This window comes from Vollenhovia emeryi, unplaced genomic scaffold, assembly GCF_000949405.1.
Source record: "Vollenhovia emeryi isolate VEMERY1.0 unplaced genomic scaffold, V.emery_V1.0 DF939136.1, whole genome shotgun sequence".
Classification (NCBI taxonomy): Eukaryota; Metazoa; Arthropoda; class Insecta; order Hymenoptera; family Formicidae; genus Vollenhovia; species Vollenhovia emeryi.
The window spans coordinates 726,473-742,277 of NW_011967230.1; the positions used below are offsets into that span (position 1 = coordinate 726,473).

The 15,805-nt window shown below is 50.5% G+C and overlaps 1 protein-coding gene across 2 annotated transcripts; it reads left to right on the plus strand.

Annotated features, from left to right (window-relative positions):
* The first annotated feature begins 10,318 nt into the window (after nt 1-10,318).
* LOC105567558 lies at nt 10,319-14,874 on the plus strand. Of its 2 annotated transcripts, none has more exons than XM_012022497.1 (3): nt 10,319-10,603; nt 12,939-13,126; nt 13,226-14,874. In XM_012022497.1, the coding sequence occupies exons 1-3, from the start codon at nt 10,584-10,586 to the stop codon at nt 13,387-13,389; spliced, it is 372 nt and encodes a 123-aa protein (XP_011877887.1). In that variant the 5' UTR covers nt 10,319-10,583; the 3' UTR covers nt 13,390-14,874. The 2 variants fall into 2 exon arrangements, with proteins under 2 accessions (XP_011877887.1, XP_011877888.1); XM_012022498.1 differs by lacking the exon at nt 10,319-10,603 and adding an exon at nt 12,346-12,643.
* The last annotated feature ends 931 nt before the right edge of the window (nt 14,875-15,805 follow it).

Sequence of the window (15,805 nt, forward strand, 5' to 3'; positions counted from 1 at the left end):
GAGGCCCGCCATCTCGGCGACTCGCGGCGACCCGCGCGCGCGTTACAGAAGCGGAACGCCGCCGGCGTTCCTCTCTCCCGAGGAGGGATCGACTTCCCGACGTCAACGTTGTCCCGCGCCGCACCGAGTGCACTTTGCTCCATGTCCATTCTTACGCTACGGTTTTAAACTTGAGCTCGTCTTAGGGCCAGTTCGACAAACATCGGCCAACTACTATCCCAGTGAGAAATGATTCGTCGATCGACGAATCATTTCTCACTGGGTAGCCGCGGGTTAATTCTCCTTCTCTGTCTCTTCTTAAATAATAAGATAGAAAACGACACGGAGTTGACTCAACTCTGGTTAACGGTCAACCGACGTTCGCGAGACTGGCCCTTAAATACAAAGACAATAGGCGACCGTTTGATAGATGTACCAAAGTGCACCAGGGTGTACACTCGGCGTCACGAATGCCTTTACACCTCAAGAACGACGCCAAAGATATCCACGGGGAAAATTTATCTTAGTAAAACGAATCCTTCTGTCGGAATATACGGAACTTAACGGCTATCCTCGGGTGTAAAAGCATTTATGACGCCGAGTGTACACTGGTACGTGTACCAAACAATCGCCTTATGCGTGGCCAGAAAATTATCCGTGCGGATACCGTATTATTTTACTTGACAAGTATTTCGAGAGGTATTCAAGACGATCCTCGAGTATAACAGTTGGCTGCAAAGAGTGCGCAGGAAATCGAATTCGCTATTAAAAATTAACGAGCGTGCTTGGCGCTTCGACACCTCGCGTGGAAACTCGCGCGACTTGTCGATGCTAAATAATCCTACAGACGATCTTCAAAAGAAAACTGGAAAAGTAACGACGCGCATGTGTGAACATTAAAGTAGAAATTAATGAGATACGTTTAGCGACCGCTAATATTGTCGCTTGTCCCGTTTAACGTCCCAGTGTGAAATGATTCGTCGAAACGACGTCGATTCGACATCAATCGACGAGTCATTTCTCGCTGGGCTCTCTCTCTCTCTCTAACGTCGCGGTGTTGTTAAAATGGCGGAATGTACGGACAAGTTGGTCACACTCGTTACCTAATCGCGGTCGACAATTGCTTTTGTTATCGGAGAATGTCACTTCCGAGAGCTAGGGAGGAATTTTCTCGGTGAGGAATACGCTCGAGTTTGGAAGCAGCCGTGACCCCGTTTCGTCGACATTCCCGAGCCCGACTTTTCGAAACCCCGCGGACCGCCCGAAGGGAGGGGGAAGGGAAGGGCCCGGACGTGCCCCGAGCCGGCCCTGATCGCGCAACGAGCTCCGAGAAGACCGATTGTGTCACGTTCCCCCGACTACGCGAGAAACGGCACCTCGCTCTGAGTCAGCCGACCGAAAAACTCGCGTCGCTCTCCGCCGTCAAGGTTGCTTTTGAAATTTCGAACCGCCGAAACCACGCGCGCGCGCGGGCGCGGGCTTTTATCACTCTCGCGGATAACGTCACGTCGGATTCCCGCGCGACTTATCGCACGGGGAAACGCGCTCTCGAAAGCGCACACACGCGCGTAACCGCGAGAATTATCGTCGACAATCCAACGCCATGCCCGATATATCGTTGCGCCGTCGCGATAAACCCCCCTTTTTCTCTTTCTCTCTCTCTCTATCTCGGTCTCTCTCCTCTTTCTTTCGGAGATATCGCGAGTGTTTCAGCGAAACCTTTCTCCGGAACGTCGCGCCGTGTATCTACTCTCTCGCCGCGTTTGATTACTTGCACTCGAGATCCGAAAACCGCGACGGGATGCGCCCGTGCATTCGTAGCTGAATGCGCCAAAAGATCATTGTGCGCAAAAGTTACTGAAATAGACGAAGCGTGGAAACGTACAGGGTGATTCACGGAGTTTCACCTTCACTTAGGGAGGGCGTTCCGGTATCCGGGCTTCTCTAACGTCTCGGCGATGATTGTCGCTATCGCTGCTTGCCGTTGCGCAGCTTTTACACCGTGTAATACACCCGACAATCATCGCCGAGACGTCGGAGAATCCTTCGGTACTGATTAGATACTCATTTAGAGAAGCAGAAAAAAATAACGTACAGTGATGGACAAAAGGGTTGCGACACTTTTTTAGGAACGCGCATTTAGATTCAAGTTTACGTTCCAAAACATTTTTTTTCCGAGGCAAATTTTACTCGAGAAGTAGATCGGAAACGCTCAAAATGGTTTCGGAATAGCCATCGAGTAAAATATTTGTCGGAGAAGATTTTGGAACGTAACCCTGAATCTAAATGCGCGTTCCTAAACTCATTAAAAAGTGTCGCAAGCATTATATCCATCACTATACAAATGAGACCCGATTTACAATTAAAGTTGAATTATTTTGTAAATTGAAAAGTTCTTTTAGAAGGGAAGTGAAAGGAGGATTCTTCTACAATCTCCCCCGCCACAATAGGGAAAAAGTACAGACGCTTTTGAAATAGTTAATCTTTTAACTCTGTCGGAAATAATTCTACAAAATTTTACAAAAAAAATTAAATATAACTGCCAGAATCTAAGAAATTCTACGTAAATTTAAAAAATGTTATAAAAATCAATATGAAAATGTTAGAATTGGAACAATTTTGTTAATTTTTATAATATTCTACAAGTAAGTAAATGTTTTAATTCTTTAAGATTTTGTTCCTCAAATTTTTAAAACTAGTAAAGTTTTGTACTAATTGTACTAATTTTTACAAAATTGTTCATTTTCATGAAATACTACTTGCAATAATTTCTTGATTTGAGAACATTGTAATTTGTGGTACTAGTTCGTAGATATTTTTGACAGAAAAAATAATGTTTCAACGAAGATGTAAACATTTCTACAAATTTCTATTTTAAGTCGATTTTTTGTAGCTATTTATAGATATTTCTTCCGCTAGGGAAGTAAGGAGCATTTCTCGAAAACCATAGATAATTTCTCTCTCAATTCCTTAGTTTTCACTGCACAACGAAAAGTCGAAGAAAAGCCGGAGTCGACTGTTTTACAAAGAAATCTCGCAGGCGATAGGAAATACGTTGGACGAACGAGGGTGGAACCCGGTGAATCCAGTACAAACGGTACAATTTCTGCCAAACAACATGACAATTGAAGCTGGATATTTCATCGGCAAATGCCCCCTCGATCGTCGCGGCTCCCTTTTCCCTCACGACAGCGCGGCGCTCATTCGTAATTGTATTTCGCAGCTCGTCTACTTCTTCACTCGTCTCTTTAATTTAACTTCCTCCGAGAGATATCTTCCTCAGCCAGCCGGTTTGTGTTGAAACCGAGCTCCGTGGGGATCGTGGAAAACAGCCCGCGCGCGGCTCCATCATAATAGTATTTCTTATCTCAGGATTATCGAATTGGGAGAGAGGTCGAGAGCGAGTCACATCGACGAATACGGGGCAATATCGAAGCGAGCACCGAGGCGCGACGCGGCGTATACAATAATTTTGCGAGTGACGCGCGTCCGCAGCTCCACCCGAGGGCCCTTCTCGTCCGTCGGGCCGCCGCGGCGCTCCAAGATAAAACAGACCGACTATTGTACGAGTGAGATCGACCGTTGTGATCCGATACACACGCGAAATTGTTAGACGAGAGTGGCTCTTCGGGAGCGTTTTTGTGCGTTTTAAGCCCATCTCTTTGATCGGCGCGCGCACGGCTTCTCCGTGGAAAAGACGCCACGATCGTCCGAGATACCTCGTCCGGTCGTTTCGGCGAGAATACATATCAGCGAGGCGAGCGCGCCGAATAAATCCCTCGGCTTTACGTGCGGCCCCTACAAATGTCGCGCCGCTATCGCGACGCGGAGCGCGACGCGGCCGGAGGATAACAGACGGGGACTTGTTGCCGTCAGCCGCGTCGACGGGGGAACCGGTTCGAAAGCCTCGGAAAGGCCCGGCGTGCGTTCGTACAGACTCGCGCGGTGATGATCGTCGGCGGCGTCTCGTAGGGTTTCGGCGGCGGCGGCGAACCGGCGGCTGATGGCGACGGCAATGGCGGCGACGTCGTTGTCGGCGCCGAGCGCGGCAACGGCGTCAGGCTATTAATAATGATCGGATACCGAGTATCGCGGTATCGAACCGTGGTAGGTAGGTGTACGGAAGGTTGAACACCCGCTGACCTGTGATAATCCTTTGCCGATTAGTTCCCAACTGTAGACAGAGGCGGCGCGATTTTAGAACGGTCGACCGACGGGAAAGCGCCAGGCAGGCGGGAGAGAGGAAAAAGAGAGCGAGAGAAAGAGAGAGGGAGATATCGAGTGCTGGAGGGAGGGGGGTAGAGAAAGAGAGAGTTGAGTTGAGTGTGTGAGTGAGTGAGGGAGTGAGCGAGTGAGCGAATGAGTGAGTGAGCGAGCGAGTGAGTGAGTGAGTGAGTGAGCGAGCGAGTGAGTGAGTGAGTGAGTGAGCGAGCGAGTGAGTGAGTGAGTGAGTGAGCGAGTGAGTGAGTGAGTGAGTGAACGAGTGAATGAGTGAGCGAGTAAGCGAGCGAGTGAGTGAGTAAGTGAGTAAGCAAGAGAGAGAGAGAGAGAGAGAGAGAGAGAGAGAGAGAGAGAGAGAGAGCTGGGACGGGGGGGACGAAGATGGGCGAGAGGAAGACGGGAACCGGTTGCTTACGAGTCACAAAGGTGCGACCGGGTCAGGCCGGCACGAATACGCGCGGGGCATTTTCGTATACGTAGCGCCGCCGCGCGTTGTGAACGCCACGGTAAAGCCTCTCGGCCTGAGGGGAGGATGGAAAGAAAAGAGGTAGCCGGGCGTACGAGTTTTACGGCTGCACCGAGAAATTTATACCGACCGAACTGCGCGGCGACCGATTAATCGCACCGGATCGTCACGTCGGACGGACATCGGCTCGAGCGTGATGCCCGATATTTCGGGGGGGAAAAAAAACGAACGGACTCGGAAGCGGAAAAGGGGGGAAGAATATAACGCGACGATAAGATAAGAACGTAGTTTATTTAACAGTTAAGCTCGTAATCTCGCGGTCACGCGTAACTTTGCAGTTTGAAAATTCCGTTGAGAATTTTTTGCCGCGCGCACTTTAACGTACGGCAATGAACAGAATGATCGCAATATTTTTTTTAATGAATCGAGGAAGGCGCACTTAGATTCAGGTTTACGTTTAAAAATATTTTCTCCGAGGAAAATTTTACTCGAGAGATAGCTCGAGAACGCTCAAAATGGTTACGGAATGACCGTCGAGTAAAATATTCCTCGGGGAAAAAAATTTTCGAACGTAACCTTGATTCTAAATGCACCTTCCACTAAGCTCGCTAAAAAAAAGTGTCGCAACCATTCTGTCCATCACTGTAGAATTTCGTACGCGTCTTGGAACCTTCCTTGCGGCCTCTCGGGTGCATGCGTGCGCCTAATATTGTTTGTGTTCCATGCCACGTGCCTCGGTATCGCGAAGACGATTCACGCAATTCGCGCGCACACCAATGCCTCGTTTGCGTATACTCCAATACGCGTCGGAGCCGCGCATAAAGGGCCGTGCGGGAGAGACCGCTCGTGCTGCGTTTAGGGTTAAGCTCGGTTTGATTCTACCCTACGGGATGCGCGCGTCCGCGCGCTCTCTATTGATTCCACGACCCGAAGCGGCGAGCCAATTTGTCGAAGGAAAGCGCCGCGCTTTCCTTAGGCGGAGCATCTCGTCGAGAACGAGATGGGATTCCCCGGGTGAAGAAACGGCGTTCCTCGATCCTTCGTCGAGTACACGCGCGACGCACAATTGGGAAATCAGTCTCGAAATCTTCGGGGACTATCACACCCTCTGACAGTAAACACGAGTTCAGAGAATATTTGGAGGATATCGCGAAAGTTCAAGATACTATTGAGATAATACAACATGATACAAAGGCGTTCTCATTGTCGGTACGCTGGGTCATTCTTGGTGCAGATTATTTGAACGATACCATTGCCGTTAGAGATAATACTCGCTGAAGATACGCGAGATCTCTTCTTTCAACGAGGACTTTTAGGCCGGTATTCATAGGCAGAACTTATATACAAGACCGTCTCAAGATCATCTTTAAACACTCCATAGCCAATAAAATATTCCACATAGCATCCTTAAATTATGGCTGATGGCAGAGAACGATCCGTAAACGCTGTCTTAGTCGTAGATGTAACGCAAGGCAGAGAAAAACGTAAGTCGTGAAAGGCTATTGTATACGACTTACGTTTTTCTTTGCCTTGCCTTACGTCTACGACTAATTGTAAGACAACCTAAAGGCCGAATCAGATCGCGAAAACGCAATTGCTGACTCGGATTGGATCGGGATTGGCGAATAACGATTGTCTTCTAGCCAGTGAGAGTCGATCAAATCGCCGACCGCTTTGCTTTCATTGGCTGAAGGACAATCACCAATTCCAATTCAATCCGAGTCAACAATTGCTAGTCCGATTTAAGGGCCAGTTTCACAAACGTTGGTTAACTGCTAACCGAAGGTTACTTGATTCTCTGTCTCTTCTTAGATAACAAGATAGAAAAAGATAGGGAGTTGACTGACCTCTGGCCTTCACACACACTTTCCATAAAACGTAACAGTAAGGTTTCGACCAATCGCGTGACTCGACTCGCTTACGGACGGCAACGCCGTAAACAAATGGAGCCACGCGATTGGTCGAAACCTTACCGTCACGTTTTACGGAAAGTGTGTGTGCGAAGGTCTTTGGGCCGCTGTTTCCAACGTCTGTTAACTCTAGCCGACCGTTAACTTGCAATTTCTATTGGCTATTCTAAAAGATTAACGTTCGGTTAGTTGTTATTGAAAACTAACAGACGTCGGAAATAGTGGCCCTTTAACAGTTAGCCGACGTTTGCGAAATTGGCCCTTAAGCGTTGACGAATCGTTCTCTGCCGTCAGCCAAACTCGAGACGATCTTGAATAAGATCTGACCATGAATAACCGGCCACAGTTACTTCGGATTCCGCGGATGAGTCGCACGCGGCGCTTTCCGCCACTTTAACGTCAGCCACGTAATCAATAATCCATTCCCTCCCGTCGTCATCTCGAAATATATATTAACGTACAATCGACGACGACGACGACGACGGGGTCTGTCTTCCCGAGTCGAGGACCCGTATCTACCCTCGGGATCTTAATACGTCGCTTCATTATGCAGATTTCTTTAATGGGTTCCTTTACGCTTGGCGCGCGTGCGCGCTTTCACGCGTACTCCGCGACCGTCGCGAAAACGCAATACTCCGCGGCGGTATCCTTGGGGCGGTATTTATTCGGGTGCGCTATTAATAAGCGTATTCGCGTATGTAGGCCCCACTGGAAATACGTGTCGACCGCCAGCGGTGTATTTCCATTTCTAATTCTGATTCCTCCCCTCCCTCCACCCTCTCTCCCTCCCTCCCCTCTCTCTCTCTCTCTCTCTCTCTCTCTCTCTCTCTCTCTCTCTCTCTCTCTCTGTCTCTCTCTCTCTGTTTGTGTCGCGAGTTACCCGCGTCTCGGGAACCTAGACCCGAAAGTGCATGGTGAAGTGCACCTTAATAAGAGCGACACCGGCGCGAGGCGGAATTCAGTCCAGCGGAATGAAAATTTAGATGCGCGCCGCTATCTTTAGCGGCCCCGACACACCGGCGGTGGCAAAAGTGTTGCCACCGGCGAATATAGGTTACTGTCGTCGTCGGAATAGATCGCGGTCGCGGGGCGGGCCTGCACGATGAAAAGCACCGGGCCACGGCCCTTATCGGGGCACCTAGTTTCACGGGTGGGCGCCGAGCGGCGTGGAAGGTATACGCTTGTATCGACGTGCGGATAATCCTCATTACGATCGACAAAGCAAATATCTGCTAATTTATTACGACGGGCGCTTACGTAAAGACGCCGAAAGGAAGAAGGGAGACGAGCCGCGTCCGCCGCGAATTTCAGCCTCGACGGAAGCGCGTGGGAGAGACGGGAGGAGAGAGAAAAGGACAGCGAGCGAGCGAGCGAGCGAGAGTGACAGAGTTAGAATGAGAAAAGAAGGGAGGAGGATAGAGAGAAACATCGAGCAGGGGCGGAGAGCGAGAGGGAGAACGTTCCCCTCTCGCTGCGGGCGCACGCGTCTACGCCGCGCGTTGTTACTTTCCCCCGTGAAAGTTCCGCCGAGGACTCCGTACGTAAAGGCTCCGGTACGGTAAAGGTACACCCGGACCCGGAGTTTTCGACGGCTCGACGGCCGAAAGATGCTCGGAAGGAGGCATCTGGCCGCCTTGCCTCACCTGCGCACGGTGCGCGGCGCGGCAGCTGCCGCCCGCTCCGGTTATCTACGCGCTTACGTGAACCACCGCGCGCCGCCGCGCCGGCACGTGTGCCAGAACAAAAAATATATTTACGGAACGGTCGGCACGGCACGTTGCCGTGTGCGTGGCGCGGCCAAAAACTCGCCACGACAACGGGATTAATAGAATAATAAATTACCCCGAGTGTACCTCGGAGGAAAGGTCTCCCCATTCGGAGAAACGTTTCTTGGAAAAGTGTATTATTTTCGGAACACATTTATATATGTTTTCCCGATGTTTTCGTATTCTTCGCGGGAATTGAGATGGGAACTGCAGAAGGGCGCGCTACTCGGCTTTCGTATTTTACCGTAGAGGCATTGGGCTATGAAATTGGCGAGACTAATGCAGTTACGCCTCACAAAGCGCGATTATTGCAACAAAATAACTACATCCCGAACCGAACGTCAGACCTCTAGGGAAATGGTTGTGTATGTTTCTTCGGGGACGACCCTTTCCCCTCGTTACTCCCCCTCTCCTCTCTCTCTCTCTCTCTCTCTCTCTCTCTCTCTCTCTCTCTGTCGCTTGCTCGCTCGCTCGCTCTCTCGCTCTCTCTCTCGTGGTACGAGATACTTAAAAAAAGCGGAAGCCTAGGGACACCGTGAACGGAACCCGTTCCTGAAAAGAGATTGAACGGTCCGCTCGAGGGGGCCGCGGCCGATTTCTCCGGCGAGCGGCGGAGACGTTGCCACGAGGGAAATCTCTCGGGTTTTATCGGGAGCGACCGAAAAGCAACCTGTAACATGGACGCCGAGGCGGGCGGCGATGCGCCGCGCGCTCTCGCCGCGCACCTTTCCCGCACACCGGAAGCGCCGCCATGCTGAGAGAAACTTCTAGAACTTTGCCGTGCGCGTCGCGCACGCGGGCGTGCGCGCCAACGCGCCGGAGGACGCGGCTCTTGGCCGGCGGCGCGCGAGAGTCGCGACCCAATCGATATCGGCGAGTCATTCTCGACGCGGCCATCGAGTCGGATGTTTTTCGCGCGAGGCGAGAGAAACGCGATCCGCTCGCGCAAAATAAAGCCGGCCGACGCGACGCGACGCGATGCGACGCGACGCGACGCGCGGCCGGAAGCGCGTGCGTATTTTTCGACGCGAGGTGGAATCCAATTGGCCGAGCGCCGCGCGGTAGGAAGGGAAGGCCGAGGCTCGGCGCGGAGGGGGAAGCGCGAGGAGTGGGGGAGGATCGTCGACACGTCGGGATGATGTCGCTGTCGTCGCGCTGCTTAGCCCCGTGCCGCGAATAATCGAATGGCCGCGACGTCATATTCCCCTTATTTTCCTCTCGCTCGCTTTCCACCGCGGCGTGGGCAGCGATTGGACGCGTTTCCGCCGATGCTCTCCAACGACGCGATCTCTCCCGAGCCTCGCCGGCTTCTATTCGCCGTTGACGATCCGAGATCCGACCGGCGGAGAATCCCTCTCGGTGGATTACGAAAATGCGTGCGTGTAGTTTTGATAGGGACGTACCTCGCAGATGGTATCGCGCGCGAGAGAGAGTCGTGTCCGATGGCAAAGACCGAGACATCGCTGAATAAGACATGAGGCGCGAGGAATAAATGTAACGGGTTCATCCGCGCAATAAACGCATCGATGTACAGGAATGAGGAGTGGGATATCGATACGATTCCACAGTCCACTCGATTTGTCTTACTGGTCGGATACGGAACGACGTATCTTATCTCGCGACCGTGTGACATCTTCCCATTTTTACGGGTGGCAAAAAAAAAGGTCGCCTCTCTGCCCGATTAAAAATTGATCTCAATGTATTTTTGTGAATCGCCCGATTTATTTACTTGCCTTGGATTATTATCGCCGCGATGTATCGGACGTTTCATGAAAAATCTACCGGCGCGGCGGCGACATTAAGCGCCATGAATATTAGATATTACCTCCCTGACCCCTCCCCCCTCCCGCGGCGTCACCGACGCTTCCCCCCGCGTCTCCCGTTACTCGTTTCGTTTCCAACGGAGGCCCCCGTTTCTCCCCGTTGTAGACTCGAGCGCGGTGCGCGCGCGTGTGTCGTGAGCGCGCGATCGGCGCGCCATCTGTAAACGAGCGGGAAAGAAAAGCGTTTGAAGGCCGCCGGCCCGCCGGCCGGGCCGGAGTCGCTCGGGTCTCCGGCGAATCAGTGCGCGTTTCACTCTGCCATTTGCGCGTTGGTACGCGGCAGCGGTGTTAGCCGGAATCTCCGAGCGTGTGCTTACCGGTGCGTAGAAGACGCGTAACCGCCGTGTCGGTTGAGGTGTGCTTGCGCGAGTTCGTGTGCGGTAACGTGCGTGGATTTCTCACGATCAAATCGATCGGTATGGCTGACACAGAGGTCAAGTAAGTATATTATGTGTGCGTCCACCGGTGCGTGAATACGCGGCGGGCGGCGGGTATCGATTCGACGGCGGAAAAATCGCGCGTACGGCGTCGGTTCCTCTCCCTTCGACGTGCGCCAAGCGGTTTCTCGCCGATCGCGCGATCTTGGCGTTCGTCGTCGTCGATTCCTGGCCGTCGACGTCGCCATCGCCGTCGTCGTCGCCGTCGCCGTCGCCGTTGTTGTCGTCCCCTCGTACCCTCGTCACCGTCGCCGTTCGATCACTCTGGGGTTATCGTCGAGACGACGACGACGACGAAGACTACGACGACGACCACTACGGCGATGACGATGGTGACAACGACGGCGACGACGAGAAAGGTTGACGAGGAGAGGAAGGGGGGACGTGCGGCGCGCGCGAGGGGGGGAAACGAATAAGCGAGCGATGCCCCTCTCTATCTCTTCTCTCCATCTCGCGCCGCGACAATACTCTCGGGCCGATTCGCGGTACGCCTAACGATCGCTGGAAATTACCTGCCCTTGCCGCCGCCGCCGCGCGCGCGCGCGAGAGAGAGACGCGACCCGACCCGATCCGACCCGACCCGACGCGTGCTCCACTTGCGGCGGTTTTATGGCGGCATCGTCTCGTCCCGCGCCGGATCCTCTCTCTTTCTCTCTCGCTCCTCTCGACTCCCCGTGCCCCCGCGGTCGTCCGCCCGCGCACGATCGAAGACGAGCGCATCGCCGCCGATCGGCGATGGCGGCGGCGGCGGCGGCAACGACGGCAACGACGGCGGCCTCGTGTTCCTTTTGTCCCTCGCGCTCGACCACTTCGCTCGTTTGTTTACGTCGTCTATGTATACGCGCGCGCGCACGCGCACGCACACGCACACGCAACGCACGCGTCGTTTTTCGCGGCAACCACCCTCGCCGCGCTCGCGGAGAGCGAGGACGATCCCTTCGTCTCGGCTCCTTTCTCTCCCTCGCTCGCTCTCGGCGAGAGAAAACTCATGTCCCTTCCTTACGTCTCGCGCGTCGCCCCGAAAGCGGTCGACGACGTGTATCGATCCTGCCGGCTCGCGTCGATTAGACGTAGCCAGCGATGACGACGTCGACGACGACGACGACGACGACGAATCGCTTCCCACGGGGAGAGTTCGCCGCGAAACCGGTATAATCTAGCCGAGGGACTCCCCGGCCGTGATAGACGCGCGAAGGAGACAAGACCCGTCTATATTTATCCCCCCGATCGGTTCTCGATCGTGCCGATTTCAATTTTCCCCGCGTCGCTGGCGCGGAGAAAAAGACGCGAGCGCGGCCAGGGGGTCGGGGGGGGGGAGGCAACGGCATCCTTCGCGTGAGGCACGGACGTCTCGAGTGCCGTGTAAAAGGACGCGCGCGTGTATCGCGGCGTTACACATTATACGCCGCGTTTACGAGCGCGAGACGAGCGTCCAACGATTCGCCACGCTGAGGCCTTCCGCGTCGCGTGTGAGTGTGTGTGTATGTGCGCACGCGCGGGGCGGGAGGGGGGACGTGCCGGAGCGGCGCGCCGGTGGTAGTGGCGATGGGCGACGGCGGCGGGTGGCGACGCGAGAGGAGAAGCGATCCCGGCGCGGCGGGCGGGCGGGCGAGGAGGGCGCGATATCGAGGCACGCTAGATGCCGCCGCTGTCGGCGGCGTCCTATCTCCGTTTCTCTCGGCCCCGTCGCGCCGTCCTTGTTGCCAGGCGGCAATGTGAAACGGCAGCAAATACCGGAGAGCGCGCGCCTGCCAGCAACGGCTCTCCGCCGATTTTAAACACGGGAAACGTATATCGCGCGAATCCGCGGTTTTTGTATCGCGGTGTCTCCCCCCGTCACGGTCCCCGGGCGCCGGCGTTGCGAGAGAGCGACGTCGCTTTCGTTGGAATAGAATTGACCCGTTCTCGCGGCCGATCGTTTCGGTTTATCGGAGATTCTCGCGATCGCACGCGATCGGTTGTAGCTTGTTGTTTGTTGCGATTTGCTTTGTCAATATTGTACCAGCGACGAGTTACAGTTACGTGACAATTTCAACGAAATGTGATTCTCTTGACTATTAGTAGACTTACTTTGTAGATTGTATGCTTTTCCAATCAATATTCGATTTATAAAACAAAAGGATTGGTTATGTAATCTGTATTAAGGCCTGTGTCCACGGTGCTACAAGTTGATCCAAGTTATTCCATAGAAGCTCTGCAAATTGTATGGCTATACGTGCCTCTCGGAACGAGAGCTTGGACCAAGTTCTAGCATCGTGGACTCAGGCCTTTTATACGTAGGGCATTTAATAGATTAGTATGGTAGAACGCTGTTATATCTACGTTGCGATTTTCAGGGAAACAAAAGTCACCACTCCTCAGAAGAAGGTAGTGGAAGAGGAGAAGGTAGTGCAGGAGGAAATTGACGAGGATTCGAAAGCATCTGAAAATGGAGATACTAAGGAAACCAAAGAGAACGGCTCGAGCGAGGAGAAGGAGACCGACGAGAAAGAGGCAGAATCTACGGAAAATGGAGACTCGACAGGTACGCTATTGCCGAAAGACATGTTTTTATCTTATCCGGCGATTCAAGCGAAAGAAACCCCAGCAATGTGTTAATGTGTCTCTTCGTTTGCGACTTTAGATGCTGTTCCAGCCGACAGTTGCTGTGTAAAGAGGAAATCAACGGCCGGTGCCGATGCAGCGGAGGATGCACAGGACGGCGCGAGTCCCGAGAAGAAGTCAAGACTCGAGGAGAAGTGCGCCGAGGCCGAGAATAACGGCGACGCGGAGGAGGCCACGGCCTAATATTCTCTCATGTTTATTATTGACAGACAGACCTAATCTATAGATGCAATTTTAACTACCGAGTGTGAAGCCAGGGCAGATCGTCTGTGCATTTTCAGAGGGAGGATGGCGAGCATAAAAAGAAAAAAAAAGAAGAAAAACCCAGAAAAAGGAACATTTTAACGTTTATTGCATTAAGAACTTTCAGTGTTCAGGATGATTGTGTGTGTCTCCCATAGTTTCTTGCAATTGTTAATTGGCAATAGTAAAACACGAGCCCGATATTTTTGGAGGAAATATCGCGATTATTACATTTAATGTAATGTAAAGCATAAAGAAAAACGTGTTCTCTGTACTGGCATCCACGTGCATACATATTATATATTCACTTAGCGTTAGAATCCTAAGGTAAGGAAATATACCGATAACGTTTAGAAATAATATATTTCTAATTCATCAAAGCAAAAAAAGAAAAGAACGACGGTGCGGTGTCTGGAAAATGGGTACATTTGTGCAACATAATATTTCCACCTACTTGCTAGTCCTCATTGTTTCCGACGCACGGACACACATTGTATCTTATACCTATAGACACATACACACCTTGGACTATACATCGGAGATAGAATACGGATATTTTTCTGCGAATCAAAATACATTCCCGAAAATAGATTGACTTGTAACGTTATGACTGTTCGCCGACGGAAAAAAAAAACTTAAGAGAGCGCCATTTCTACAGCTAACATTGCGTGTTTCACGATGTTTTATTTATGTAAACCGTAACTTTTGCAGAAAGCAAGAATATCGGAATCGTTTATCTAGATTTTAGATAAATTGTAACGCGCGTTAAGCTCTACTAACACATGGTATGTGTTTATGTGAGTGGATCTTTTTTCTTTTTTTTTTTCAAGAGACTGAGAACACTTGAAAAAAATAGCAATGTTCAGTACAGAACAAATCCACCGTACGCTTTCGCGCCAAATTGGTCGTGGTATTTTAAAAATTGAGATATTTTGTTTTTATTTAAATTTCAGCGAGAGCACATTATACATATAATTTATCTTGCTTAGGTTTTCACATGTACCTATGTATGTATAGAAACGCTGAGTGGACAAAGATTTGTTTTGAATTTTGCTAATGTATAAAAACTGTATGACAGTCATTCTATAAAGAGAAAATTGCAGTTGACACAAAGCCAGCAGTTTACAAGCTCGAAATTAATTGACCCAAATTGATCTAATTTGCATGTTATTCAAAACTATTAAGTGATTGTCAGATATAAGTCATCGTTTCTCTTAGTTTGTAATGCATTAGCTACAAAAGGCCGCCAATACTTTATATTTCGGTGACGATATGACAATAGTTCGTATGATTTTCAATGTTATTATTTTGCTTCGTATGTAATAAATATAACTGTCGATCAGTGAGGGTAATAACATGTATGTTTAAGATTTAAAATGGTAAAATGTGTTCAACAGCTAATACAAATAAAGATGGTTCTCTATATTTCTTTTTCGTTAATGAACTCACTGCAGCCTAAGTTAATTCTTGGCCTCCTGGGAAAACCAGGTAAACTGAGAACCGTAGCTTGCTCTTGGTTTCATTATCATCACGTCGTTGAGTTTCTGTCCGCTGCTAGACTAGGCATTTAAACTCTTTCAAGCGCTGAATTTTTGAAATTTCTCTTGACAGGAAAATATGCGGGACGAGGGATCGAACCGAGGACCCTACCATTACCAGTCACTCGTCTTAGCAAAGAGTTACACGTCGTCCCGCAAGTTGTAGAAATGACGAATAAATAAAAACCAACGTTCTTGATTGAATGAATTCGAGTCTTTAGGCGAACTCTCCGAGTTCTTTAACTCTGCGTCGTGATCGCTACCTGGATTTATGTAATATAATTGCCTTTTCATGAGAAGATACTAAGCGTCTTGCCGAGCCACCACTATGAAGAATGGAGCTTTATGTTAAGCTTATTTATTTCTGCTTCCCCGAGGGATACAATGTTTGTTCTCTGCTCCTGCACTGGTGAACTAGTGCAGTATGCTAGAATGAGAAAAATATACTTGCTCTAATTTATTGCACTAGTTCACCAGTGTAGTAACAGGAAACAAGCCTAATGTCATGATTTAGAATTAAATTCACGGTTCATAAACTTAATTTTTACGTCTGACAAATATTGGTTTGTTAAAAAATTCTTGCGGTATGTCATTTATATATCTCTTTAGTTCTATGAATTAATAAAAGATAAAAGTAGACTGAACCGAGATTAAAATTAATCTACATGGCTTTTCTCACCAAACGTCGTTTAACTTTAATCTTAGTTTAGATTAATTCACGTTTGTCTTTCTCTAAAGTTACAGCAAGAGACAGAATGTATTAAGCTAAGCTTAAAGTTAAGCAACGTTGGTGAAACTACAATGTGTTTTTTGCGTCT

Coding starts and splice junctions, on each gene's coding strand:
- LOC105567558 (XM_012022497.1), top strand. CDS start 10,584: ATGGCTGACACAGAGGTCAA. Junction 10,604..12,938: donor ATGGCTGACACAGAGGTCAA/GTAAGTATATTA, acceptor TGCGATTTTCAG/GGAAACAAAAGTCACCACTC. Junction 13,127..13,225: donor GGAAAATGGAGACTCGACAG/GTACGCTATTGC, acceptor TTGCGACTTTAG/ATGCTGTTCCAGCCGACAGT.